Here is a 12,215-nt window from a genome sequence, read left to right as displayed (position 1 = left end):
ACCCGGAGCCACACCGGCCGGACCACGTGACGTTCATTTTAAACCCAGGGAGCGAGCAGGAAACCTGAGACACACACCCATGCCGCCCGACAGCAGGACAGGCACAGAAGCACAAGGCGGAGGGCAGGCAGGGGCCGGCCTCCTGGCCGAGGGAGCCCTGAAGCGTAGGCCCGAGCATGGCCTCCGGCCCCACATAATTTAGTCACCCACTGCCAACCGAGGAAACCTTATTTAAATACAGTGTTTCAGAGAAACAGCGTTCCAGTGAAAACCCCAACAAGGAGGGTAGAGGGACAGTCCATTGGCTAGAAGAGGCAGTGAGGAGCGGGGAGCGTTTTAGCAAAGGGCTACGTACAATTCCGGGTCACCCCGCCCGAGGCCGCTGGGGAAAGCAGCTCCCGCCAGGCGCCTGACCGTGCTGAGCACAGAGTCCCTGGCCACCTCTGTGTAATTTAAATTTTGTTTTTGGTTAATCCTCACTCGAGGGTATTTTTTTCCATTGATTTTAGAGAGAGTGTAAAGGGAAGGGGGAGAGAGGAAAGAGAGAGAGAGAGAGAGAGAAACATCGACGTGAGAGAGAGACATCAATTGGTTGCCTCCTACACGCTCCCTGACCAGAGCCGGGGATCGAGCCTGCAACTGAGGTACATGCCCTTGACTGGAATCGAACCTGCAACCCTTCAGTCCGAGGGCCGACTCTTTATCCATATGCCAAACTGGCTAGGGCTCCTTTCTCTAATTTTATCAGAAAGGGAAGAGCATATATATATGTTCATTCTGCCACTTCCTAATTTTGTGACTAATCTCTATGCTTCTATTGAGGTGAGTCAATGTTACGATCTCATATCAATATTTCTCTCTTCTCCCATCCTCTCTGAAATCAATAAAAATATATTTTTAAAAGTAATAATGTATTGAGGGGGAGATAGGTAGAAACATCAATAATGATAATCATTGGTTGGCTGCCTCCTGCACGCCCCCTACTTGGGGATTGAGCCTGCAACCCAGTCATGTGCCCTGACCTCCTGGTTCATAGGTTGATGCTCAACCTCTGAGCCATGCCAGTCAGGCAATACACCATTCTTTAAAAAATAATTTTCAAGCCAAAGCCGGTTTGGCTCAGCGGATAGACCGTCGGCCTGCGGACTGAAAGGTCCCAGGTTCGATTCCGGTCAAGGGCATGTACCTGGGTTGCAGGCACTTCCCCTGTGGGGGATGTGCAGGAGGCAGCTGATCGATGTTTCTAACTCTCTATCTCTCTCCCTTCCTCTCTGTAAAAAATCAATAAAATATATTAAAAAAATAAATAAATAAATAATTTTCAAGTTGTAACAATTACAGGAAATATATAGAGGTGGGTAAAAGGTTTATAAATAATACAATAAAAAGTAAATAATAAAAAATATATATATAATGAAAATAATAATAATTTTAAAAAAGTAAATAAAAATACAAGAATAAACTTCCATCTACTCACAACTGTAAACCTATTTTTGCCCACCCTGTATATATGAAGCAGCGATGCAGTTTTTATAATGTAATAAATGTTCAGATATCTCTATTTTCTGTTACTGGACAGATAATATTTTAAGTTATTTAGGCATTTCCTCTTTCTGTCCCCTCAGAGCTCCGGAAGTTGGCCTCCGTCCTCGTCAGCGACTGGATGGCTGTCATCCGCTCCCAGAGCAGTGCCCAGCCTGCTGGTGAGCTCCCAGGTCCTTTGTCCCCATATTGATTTATCTCCCGTGGGATGTGGCCTCCAGTGTCTTTAGCCTGCTTCACCGCTACCTGACAGTCTTTCTCTTTGATCTCAATAAAATCTGTTTCTACTTTGTTTTTCCACAGCAGAAAAAGATAAGAAAAAGCGAAAAGAAGAGGGAAAGGGTCGAACCACGCCCCCTGAGCGACCTTTAACCGAGGTGAAGGCTGAGCCCCGAGCTGAGGAGGCCCCAGAGAAGAAGAAAGAGAAGCCTAAGTCCCTTCGAACCACAGCGCCCAGTCATGCCAAGTTCCGCTCCACTGGTGAGGCTGCTGGCAGGCCCCGGGGGGAGGGTCTGTGGGCATGTGCACACCCAGGGCCTTCTGGTGGAATTGCTGGATTATGATGTGGGAAAAGAGGAAGACTCGGCGGGGAAGCTCAGGAGATTCTACAAAGCTGGATGGACCGAGAGGAAAAGTCAAGAAGGTGGCCCTGGCCAGTGTGGCTCGTTGGGTATTGTCCTGTGCACCAAAAGGGCACCGGTTTGATTTCCAGTCAGGGCACATGCCCAGGTTGTGGGATGGATCCCCCAGTAGGGGGCATGATTGATGTGTTGCTCTCACATTCTGGGTTCGATTCCGGTCGGGGGCATGTACCTGGGTTGCGGGCACATCCCCAGTGGGAGGTTTGCAGGAGGCAGCTGGTCGATGTTTCTCTCTTATCGATGTTTCTAACTCTCTGTCTCTCTCCCTTCCTCTCTGTAAAAAAATCAATAAAATATATTTAAAAAAAAAAAAAAAAGAATCTTTAACAACAAAAAAAGTCAAGAGGGTGGGTGGGAATTCAACCCCACCCCATGTCTCTTCCCCAGGATTAGAGCTGGAAACCCCATCTTTGGTGCCTGTGAAGAAGAATGCCAGCGCAGTGATGGTTTCTGACAAATACAACCTCAAGCCCATTCCCCTCAAGCGTCAGAGGTAGGGACTGTGTGCTGGACTTCTGAGCAGGTTGGGTCTGAGGCCAGGAGAAAGAAGGGCAGTGTTCCTGACAGTTCCTCTTCTAACAGCTCAGCAGCTGCCCCAGGAGACACTGCTCCCCATGCAGAGAAGAAGTACAAGCCACTCAACACAACACCCAATGCTACCAAAGAGATCAAAGTGAAGATCATCCCGCCACAGCGTGAGTCAGAATGGATTGAATTTGGGGGCAAACTCTTCATGGGATGTATGGGGGCGGGGGAGGTCCTTCTCTTTAATGTTCCATTTTCCTTTGATTTCTTGGTGCCCTTTAATTTTTGCACCTCTGAAGCTTGTTTCATAGGCTTACTTAGGAGTGACCTGAGAGATGAGGTGGGAGGTGTGCTCTTCACTGACTGGTTAGGGCAGTGACGGCGAACCTTTTGAGCTCGGCGTGTCAGCATTTTGAAAAACCCTAACTTAACTCTGTTGCCGTGTCACATATAGAAATTTTTTTATATTTGCAACCATAGTAAGACAAAGACTTATGTTTTTGATATTTATTTTATATATTTAAATGCCATTTAACACAGAAAAATCAACCAAAAAAATGAGTTCGCGTGTCACCTCTGACACGCGTGTCATAGGTTCGCCATCACTGGGTTAGGGGCATTCCCAGCTGGCAGGGTGATCTGTCATGTCCACAGGGCTGGCCCTGTCAGGTGCCTGAACTCTAGTTCATATCCAAAACCACGGCTTCGCCTACCTTTAATAGGAAGAGAATAGCCTGGCTGGCGTGGCTCAGTGGTTGAGCGTCGACCTATGAAGCAGGAGGTCACGGTTCATTTCCCCGTGTGGGGTGTGCAGGAGGCAGCCGATCAGTGATTCTCTCTCATCATTGATGTTTCTATCTCTCTTTCTCTCCCTCTCTGAAATGAATAATAAAGATATATATTTTCAAAAATAGAGTATAATGTCAGGAATTTCCTGTCAATATGCTTCCTGGCCACCTTGAGCTAACTGTGTCCCAGGTTGAGGCAGGGTCTGCCCAGACCCATTTTACTGCCCAGACTGGTTCTATAGGAATAGGATTGTAAAGGAGGTATGATGGTTCCATTTATGCTTCTTCCTTTTGTAGCTATGGAGGGCCTGGGCTTCCTGGATGCGCTCAACTCAGCCCCTGTTCCAGGCATCAAAATCAAGAAGAAGAAGAAGGTGCTGTCGCCTACGGCTGCCAAGGTATGGGCCCTGGCGGTAGGCGTGGCAGGGTGTAAGGTAAAGTCAAAGGAAGGGCCCGGAGCCCTGGCCAGTGTGGCTCAGGTGGTAGTCCCATGCACCCCGTGGTGGCTGGTTCGATTCCTGGTCAGGGCACCTTGTTACGGGCTCAGTCCCCAGTAGGGGGTGTGCAGGAAGCAGCTGATCGATGTGTCTCTCTAAAATCAATAAAAACAGTCCTAACCGGTTTGGCTCAGTGCATAGAGCATCGCCCTGCGGACTAAAGGGTCCCAGGTTCGGTTCTGGTCAAGGGCATGTACCTGTGTCGTGGGCACATCCCCAGTAGGGGGTGTGCAGGAAGCAGCTGATCGATGTGTCTCTCTAAAATCAATAAAAACAGTCCTAACCGGTTTGGCTCAGTGCATAGAGCATCGCCCTGCGGACTAAAGGGTCCCAGGTTCGGTTCTGGTCAAGGGCATGTACCTGTGTCGTGGGCACATCCCCAGTAGGGGGTGTGCAGGAAGCAGCTGATCGATGTGTCTCTCTAAAATCAATAAAAACAGTCCTAACCGGTTTGGCTCAGTGCATAGAGCATCGCCCTGCGGACTAAAGGGTCCCAGGTTCGGTTCTGGTCAAGGGCATGTACCTGTGTCGTGGGCACATCCCCAGTAGGGGGTGTGCAGGAAGCAGCTGATCGATGTGTCTCTCTAAAATCAATAAAAACAGTCCTAACCGGTTTGGCTCAGTGCATAGAGCATCGCCCTGCGGACTAAAGGGTCCCAGGTTCGGTTCTGGTCAAGGGCATGTACCTGTGTCGTGGGCACATCCCCAGTAGGGGGTGTGCAGGAAGCAGCTGATCGATGTGTCTCTCTAAAATCAATAAAAACAGTCCTAACCGGTTTGGCTCAGTGCATAGAGCATCGCCCTGCGGACTAAAGGGTCCCAGGTTCGGTTCTGGTCAAGGGCATGTACCTGTGTCGTGGGCACATCCCCAGTAGGGGGTGTGCAGGAAGCAGCTGATCGATGTGTCTCTCTAAAATCAATAAAAACAGTCCTAACCGGTTTGGCTCAGTGCATAGAGCATCGCCCTGCGGACTAAAGGGTCCCAGGTTCGGTTCTGGTCAAGGGCATGTACCTGTGTCGTGGGCACATCCCCAGTAGGGGGTGTGCAGGAAGCAGCTGATCGATGTGTCTCTCTAAAATCAATAAAAACAGTCCTAACCGGTTTGGCTCAGTGCATAGAGCATCGCCCTGCGGACTAAAGGGTCCCAGGTTCGGTTCTGGTCAAGGGCATGTACCTGTGTCGTGGGCACATCCCCAGTAGGGGGTGGGCAGGAGGCAGCTGATCGATGCTTCTCTCATCGATGTTTCTATCCCTCTCCCTTTCTGTAAAAAATCAATAAAAAACATATTTAAAATCAATAAAAACACTTAAAAAAAAAAGAAGGGCCCTGCAGCTCGGAGTTGGGGAGGGCAAAAGGAGTTTGTCTGATGCAGACTGGTGACGGTGGGCAGTGTTTGAACTGTTGGGGGTACTGCCCCAGACCCCGCACTAATGCCTTGCCTTGACCTTAGCTTTTCTGTCAGCTCATTAACTTCTCTTCCTTTCACAATAGCCAAGCCCATTTGAAGGGAAAACAAGCACAGAGCCAAGCACAGCCAAACCTTCTTCCCCAGAGCCAGCACCTCCTGAGGCTATGGACACCGACCGTCCAGGGACCCCAGTTCCCGCTGTGGAGGTCCCAGAGCTGCTGGATGCAGGTCAGTTCAGTGGCTGGGCCAGGCTGGGGGTTTCCCAAGGGGAAGGACCTGCATCTGAAACCTCTCCTGCTTATTACAGCCTCTTTGGAGCCAGGAGCTCTGGATGCAAAACCAGTGGAGAGTCCTGGCGATCCCAGCCAGCTGACGCGGAAAGGCAGGAAGAGGAAGACGGTGACGTGGCCTGAGGAGGGCAAGCTGAGGGAATACTTCTATTTTGAACTGGATGAAACTGAACGAGGTTAGAAGTCGAGTTGACTATCTAATAGGCAGGCACAGAGCGTTTCAAAGGGCTGGTTGTGCTTACTCTTCCTCTTGCTTTTTTCCTCCTTGCCAATAGTAAATGTGAATAAGATCAAGGACTTTGGCGAGGCAGCTAAGCGAGAGATACTGTCAGACAGACATGCATTTGAGACGGCCCGGCGTCTGAGCCATGACAACATGGAGGAGAAGGTGCCGTGGGTGTGCCCCCGGCCCCTGGTTCTGCCCTCACCTCTTGTCACCCCTGGAAGCAACAGCCAGGAGCGGTACATCCAGGCTGAGCGGGAGAAAGGAATCCTTCAAGAGCTCTTCCTGAACAAGGAAAGGTGAGCGGAATGGGGTGCCTGCCCTGGGTTGATTACGGAGAGGGTGGAGGTTAGGAAGAAATTCGAGGGCCTGGATCAATAATTTGACCATCATTCTTTTTTTTGCTTCCCCCCCCGCACTCATGCTAGCCCTCACGAGCCAGACCCTGAACCCTACGAGCCCGTCCCCCCGAAACTCATCCCCCTGGACGAGGTGAGTGTGAAGTGACGACGGAGCTGTGATGGATGCTAATGCAGCTGTTGTGCGTGACTCCCCTTCATTCTGTGGTTGTCCTCACTGCTCTGCTCTGCTCTCAGGAATGTTCCATGGATGAGACTCCATATGTTGAGACCCTGGAGCCTGGGGAGGCCGGTGGCTCACCTGATGGGGCAGGTGGCTCCAAGTTGCCTCCTGTTCTGGCCAATCTTATGGGAAGCATGGGTGCTGGGAAGAGCCCCCAGGGCCCTGGAGGAGGAGGCATCAGTGTCCAGGAGATCCTCACCTCCATCATGGTATGAGCCCTCATCCTCGTTTCTGCTTTGTTGGCCACGCCCCTCCCCATACCCCAGTCCTCCTCCTCTTCCTGCGCCCCTCTTCTGGGCTCTCCCTTTCTCTGCTGATGAGGACTGTCGCTCTCTAGGGTAGCCCAAATAGTCACCCCTCAGAGGAACTGCTGAAGCAACCAGACTACTCAGACAAGATCAAGCAGATGCTGGGTAAGGTCAGGGCCAGCCAGGGCTGGGCTGCATGCAGTCGGTGGTCAGACGTGGGGATGGGATGGAGATTAGACCCTGCCAGCTGGTCTTCAGGGATCCCTGGGCACACGTAAGTGGGAAGGATGTCACTCTGCTAGAAGCCTCTTACTGACTATTGGACTCTTTTCCTTAACAGTGCCACATGGACTCTTAGGCCCTGGCCCAATAGCCAATGGTTTCCCACAAGGAGGCCCTGGGGGCCCCAAGGGAATGCAGCACTTCCCCCCTGGCCCTGGGGGACCTATGCCAGGTAGGCGGTGACTAGGGTGTTGGAATAATGGGCTTATCTGCTAACCTGTGGTCTGGTAATAGTGTAGGATTGAGCAGAAGGAGCAGGGAGGTGGCGCAGGGTGTGGGGGGGAGATGGCTTAGGGTGGGAGGGAGCAGTCTCTGAGTGTAACATTGTCTCCCTTTTTTTCCTAACAGGTCCCCATGGAGGCCCTGGAGGCCCTGGGGGGCCAGTGGGTCCACGTCTCCTGGGTCCCCCACCCCCTCCCCGGGGTGGTGATCCCTTCTGGGATGGCCCTGCTGACCCCATGCGGGGTGGCCCGATGCGGGGGGGACCTGGACCTGGACCTGGACCATACCATAGAGGTCGTGGTGGTCGAGGGGGAAATGAACCTCCTCCCCCTCCTCCTCCATTTCGAGGAGCCAGAGGAGGTCGCTCTGGAGGAGGACCCCCAAACGGACGAGGGGGCCCTGGTGGGGGCATGGGTGGAGGACACCGTCCCCACGAAGGTCCTGGTGGGGGCATGGGCAGTGGCAGTGGCCATCGTCCTCATGAAGGTCCTGGTGGAAGCATGGGTGGAAATGGTGGACATCGCCCCCACGAAGGTCCTGGACATGGGGGACCCCATGGCCACCGGCCTCATGATGTCCCTGGTCACCGAGGCCATGATCATCGAGGACCACCTCCTCATGAGCACCGTGGCCATAATGGCCCTGGCCACGGAGGAGGGGGCCACCGAGGGCACGATGGAGGCCACAGCCATGGAGGAGGTGAGGATGAGCCCTGCCCCTGTATGACTTTGGTTGGACCCCCACAGACTGGGAGTGTCACCACTCGGGGTGCTAGGCTGCACCTGAGGCCGCCGGTCCCAGCATGTGGCTGTTCCTACCCAGCCCTTCCCCACACCCCGGGCTCTCTCTCAAAGTTCTCTGGCTCCATGGCTGTGGAGGTGGCGAGGGTGGTGGTGACCTAGCGTCTCCTCCCTAACCGCCCACCCTCTTTTCAGACATGTCCAACCGCCCCGTCTGCCGACACTTTATGATGAAGGGCAACTGCCGCTATGAGGACAGCTGTGCCTTCTACCACCCGGGGGTCAACGGGCCCCCCCTGCCCTGAGGACCCGCCTGCCCCCCACACTGTTATGGCTTCTGTGAGGCCCGTCTGTCCCGTTCCCAGCTGAGGAGGAGCCGGCCTCCTCAGTACCCCCTGCTCAGTCCTGGGGTTTCTGATCACTGGTGCACCCCGTGTACACGCTCCTCCAGGCGGGAGGGCTAGACCCGCTCTGCCCTGCCTGCGAAGAGGAGGCTCGGAGACTCGGCTGGCTTCACTTTCTGAGGAGACTTGCCCTGGAAGCCCAGCTCCTTTCCAGTGTTACCTCTAATGCCCGAGGGCACCTGGCCTGTGCCAGTCCTCCCCGTGCACGGAGCTCTGACGTGGGATCAGCTGCCCTCCCCAACCATCCCAGCCAAGACCACCATTCCTCGGGGTGGGGCGGTGATAAAAGGGGATATCGGATATCCCACTCCACTGAGAGGGCTCCCACCGCACACCGGCTGGACACATCCTGAGCCCTTCTCAGCGAGGTCAGACTAGGCAGCCTTCTGTGAGCGCTGCGGCTGCAGACATCGCGGCCGGCTGGTGGCGGTCTACCCTGCGCACAGCTCATGCTGGAAGCAGACACTTCAGGGAGACCAGCTGTGCATGAACTGAAGCCCGGCACGCCGGGCCCAACAGTCACACTACATGCACCGCCTTGGGAGTTCACACACTTCCTGTCCCCACCTGGAACCTTGGAGTGAGGCCACCTCTCAGTCCCCATCGGGCACCGTCCTGGGTGCATTCAACAACACACTGGCCCTTACACAGCCCTCTCTTTCACCCGTCCCGTATCAGTTGTTTTCTATGAAAACAGTGGATTGGTTGGGTTTTGTGCAAGGTCATGGGTTAGAGCCACAATGGATTTGAGGATGAGTATTTTTTCTTTTGGTTTTGTATATTTTGTACATTAATAATAAACAGTGGAGAGAGAAGCAGCTTATTTAACCCCTGATGTGTTTGGACTCCTTGAAAAACAAAACCCAGCCATTACCAGCTGTTTTAGGTGCATGAATACAAACCTTCGTGGAGCTAGCAAGCTCTACCTTCAAGTCATAGTTGATTTAAGTGAGAATGCTGATGCGATGCACTCTGCACAGGAGATCCCAGGACCAGCATTCTTGGAGAAGGCAGTGAGGCCCGGGACAGCCTATGGCTGGGCCTGCCAGCTGTGAAGTGCTCTGGGAAGGAGCAGGAGTGGCTACAGGAGAAATCCATGAGCAGTGTTTTGAGAACAGTCCAGGGGAGAGGAAAGTGTAGACCTCTCTTCGCAAAGAGTGACTGCGGAGCTGGAAGAAATGGCCTGCTGCGAGGGGACGGGGAGGTCTAGGACCCAACTTCCTTGTTGAGGGAGTGTGAAATCGAGGGCCTAGGTGATGGGATAAGATTCCTGGGAGATAGGAGGTTTTGGAGACCAGAACATGGAGGGATAGAATTAACTTTGAATAAGAAGTTATAAGTCTGCTATTTTTAAAAAATATATATGTATATTTTTAAATATATTTTTATTTATTTCAGAGAGAGAGTGAAGCATCAATGACAGAGACCTTGATTGGCTGCCTCCTACCTCCCGCCCCCCTTCTAGGGATTGAGCCCACAGCCCAGGCATGTGCCCTGACCAACCGGGAAGTGAACCATGACCTATGAACTGATTCATAGGTTGACGCTCAACCCACTTAACCACGCTGGCAGGGCTAAATCTGCTATTCTTAGAACTAGAAATTAGGAGAATATTACATTTTGGGGAGAGAGAAGAGTGGGTTTCAACCTTTTAGTGTTCACCAGAATGTCTGAAGGGCCTGTTAAAAGACAGATTGGAGCCCTAGCTGGTTGGCTTAGTTGAGTGCCATCCCATGGATTCCCAGTCAGAGCATATACCCAGGCTGTGGGTTCAATCCCCAGTCAGGATGCATGGGGGCAGCCAAGCGATGTTTCTCTCCCTCTCTCTCTAAAATAAAATTTTAAAAATAAGTAAGGTTGGTGAGATGAGCAGCAAATTTTCTGATTCAGTAGATCTGGGATGGATCCCAAAATGTTTCTGACAAGCTCCCTAGTGTTGCTGATCTGGAAAATGAAGTCACTGCCCTACAAGTTTCTTGGCTGTTTCGGTTTTTTGGTTTTTTCTAATATATTTTATTGATTTTTTACAGAGAGGAAGGGAGAGAGAGAGAAGCATCGATGAGAGAAACATAGATCAGCTGCCTCCTGCACATCTCCTACGGGGCATGTGCCCGCAACCCAGGTACATGCCCTTGACTGGAATCAAACCTGGGACCTTTCAGTCCGCAGGCCGACGCTCTGTCCACTGAGCCACACCGGCTTCGGCTTAGCTGTTATTTTCAAGATTGGCCATAATCACAGGCCTCGGTGACATCTAGCGAGGCCAGCAGTGCCTTTTTTCCTCCCTTTGTCCAGGCTCAGGAGTGACGCTCAGGCAGCCAGTCTACAGTTGCTCTGTGCACTTAGGAGAGGGCCTGGGAGGAGGACATAACCTAAAGGTGAAATACGAACGAGGTACACAGCTCGAGTGAAACAGCATGTCAACCCACGGGGCCTACTTGAGTTTCTTTCCTTCTGGTGCATCCAGTGCCTGCTTCTCGCCTCCTTCCCGCCCCACAATAGGCCAAAGAGCCGTGAGAGTGAGCTTCACGTTGCCCATTGTAATTTAAAGAGGAGTCGGTCATTTTCCTTTCGAAGCCTCCACAGAAGCTTTTCCTGCCCTGGCCAGTGTTAGCCGCACAACCGCAGGGTTGTGGGTTCGACTTCCAGCTAAGGGCACGTACTTGGGTTGCAGGTTTGATTCCCGGGCCTGGTCAGGGTGAGTGTGGGAAGTAACCAGTGGCTGTGTCTCTTTCACATCAATGTTTGTCTCCACGCCCAATTCCCTTTCACACTCTGTAAAAATCAATTGAAAAAATATCACCGGGTGAGGATTAACAAAAAACAACGCGGGCAGGGGGAGAGAGGCTGAAGTCTCATCCATTTCGCCAAACCCGTGGACCCATGAAACCCTGCAGGCACTTCTCTCCCCTTTAGGTTTTTTTCCTTTCTGCTTCCACCCCCAACCCCCAAATCCTATTCAACTTCTGATGTCTCTCAACCCTTCCATCTCCAGTTCTGAGTTGTCAGCATTACAGTTCTCCCATTTCTGTTCCTGGGAAATCCACCCTGGCTGGGTCGCTCAGGGTGCTGTCCTCATATATCAGGGTTGAGGGTTCTATTTCTGGGGGCACATACAAGAAGCAACCAATGAATGCATAAATAAGTGGAACAACAAAATGTTTATCCTTTTCTCTCTTAAAAAAAGTATAAAATCCTACCACCTCAGCCCAGTACAATTAAGTACTAACTGAATGTATTTGCTGCTGCTTGGCAAACTCCTTTTTTTAAATCCTTACCCAAGGATAGTCTCCACTGATATTTAGGAGAGAGTGAAAGAGAAACATGGATGTGAGAGGAACACATGGGTTGGTTGCCTCCTGCATGCGCTCTGACCAGGGCCCTGGCTGAGGAGGAGCCTGCAACTGAGGTACATGCCCTTAATTGGAATTGAACCCGGGATGCTTTGGCCCACAGGCTGATGCTCTATCCACTGATCAAATTTTTATTGATACTCTTGGGTTTCAAGCTGCAACCTGGGCATGTGCCCTGACCGGGAATTGAACTGGCAACATTTTGGTGCATGGGATGACACCCAACCAACTGAGCCACACTAGCCAGGGCTCCAGCTTGTTTTTATTTTTTACTTCTTTATGAATGTACTAGAGGCCCGGTGCACAAAAATTTGTGCACTCGGGGGGCAGGGGGTCCCTCAGCCCGGCCTGTGCCCTCTCGCAGTCTGGGATCCCTCGGGAGATAACGACCTGCTGGCTTAGGCCTGGTTCCAGGTGGCAGAGGGCAGGCCCAATCCCTAGGTGCAGCCCCTGGTCGGGCTCAGAGCA

At 52.1% G+C, this 12,215-nt stretch overlaps 1 protein-coding gene across 4 annotated transcripts in view; it reads left to right on the top strand.

Annotated features, from left to right (window-relative positions):
• Positions 1-12,215, top strand: part of PPP1R10 (protein phosphatase 1 regulatory subunit 10) — a 40,669-nt gene that overhangs the window by 14,574 nt on the left and 13,880 nt on the right. The window contains exons 7-20 of one of the 4 annotated variants that reach the window (XM_015570659.1): positions 1,626-1,703; positions 1,846-2,022; positions 2,571-2,676; positions 2,766-2,878; positions 3,794-3,894; positions 5,487-5,631; positions 5,711-5,869; positions 5,969-6,215; positions 6,345-6,408; positions 6,513-6,707; positions 6,836-6,911; positions 7,087-7,200; positions 7,377-7,949; positions 8,186-8,315. In XM_015570659.1, the coding sequence (XP_015426145.1) occupies positions 1,626-1,703; positions 1,846-2,022; positions 2,571-2,676; positions 2,766-2,878; positions 3,794-3,894; positions 5,487-5,631; positions 5,711-5,869; positions 5,969-6,215; positions 6,345-6,408; positions 6,513-6,707; positions 6,836-6,911; positions 7,087-7,200; positions 7,377-7,949; positions 8,186-8,295 (2,258 nt within the window). In that variant the 3' untranslated portion in view covers positions 8,296-8,315. Of the gene's footprint in view, positions 1-1,625; positions 1,704-1,845; positions 2,023-2,570; positions 2,677-2,765; positions 2,879-3,793; positions 3,895-5,486; positions 5,632-5,710; positions 5,870-5,968; positions 6,216-6,344; positions 6,409-6,512; positions 6,708-6,835; positions 6,912-7,086; positions 7,201-7,376; positions 7,950-8,185; positions 9,223-12,215 lie in introns of those variants that run through there. The other 3 variants (XM_006774036.2, XM_006774035.2, XM_015570660.1) reach the window with 3 other exon arrangements.

The sequence above is a fragment of the Myotis davidii genome, unplaced genomic scaffold, assembly GCF_000327345.1.
Source record: "Myotis davidii unplaced genomic scaffold, ASM32734v1 scaffold1007, whole genome shotgun sequence".
NCBI lineage: Eukaryota > Metazoa > Chordata > Mammalia > Chiroptera > Vespertilionidae > Myotis > Myotis davidii.
Note: the sequence above shows the minus strand (reverse complement) of the source record. Positions and strands in the feature narration are given on the sequence as shown.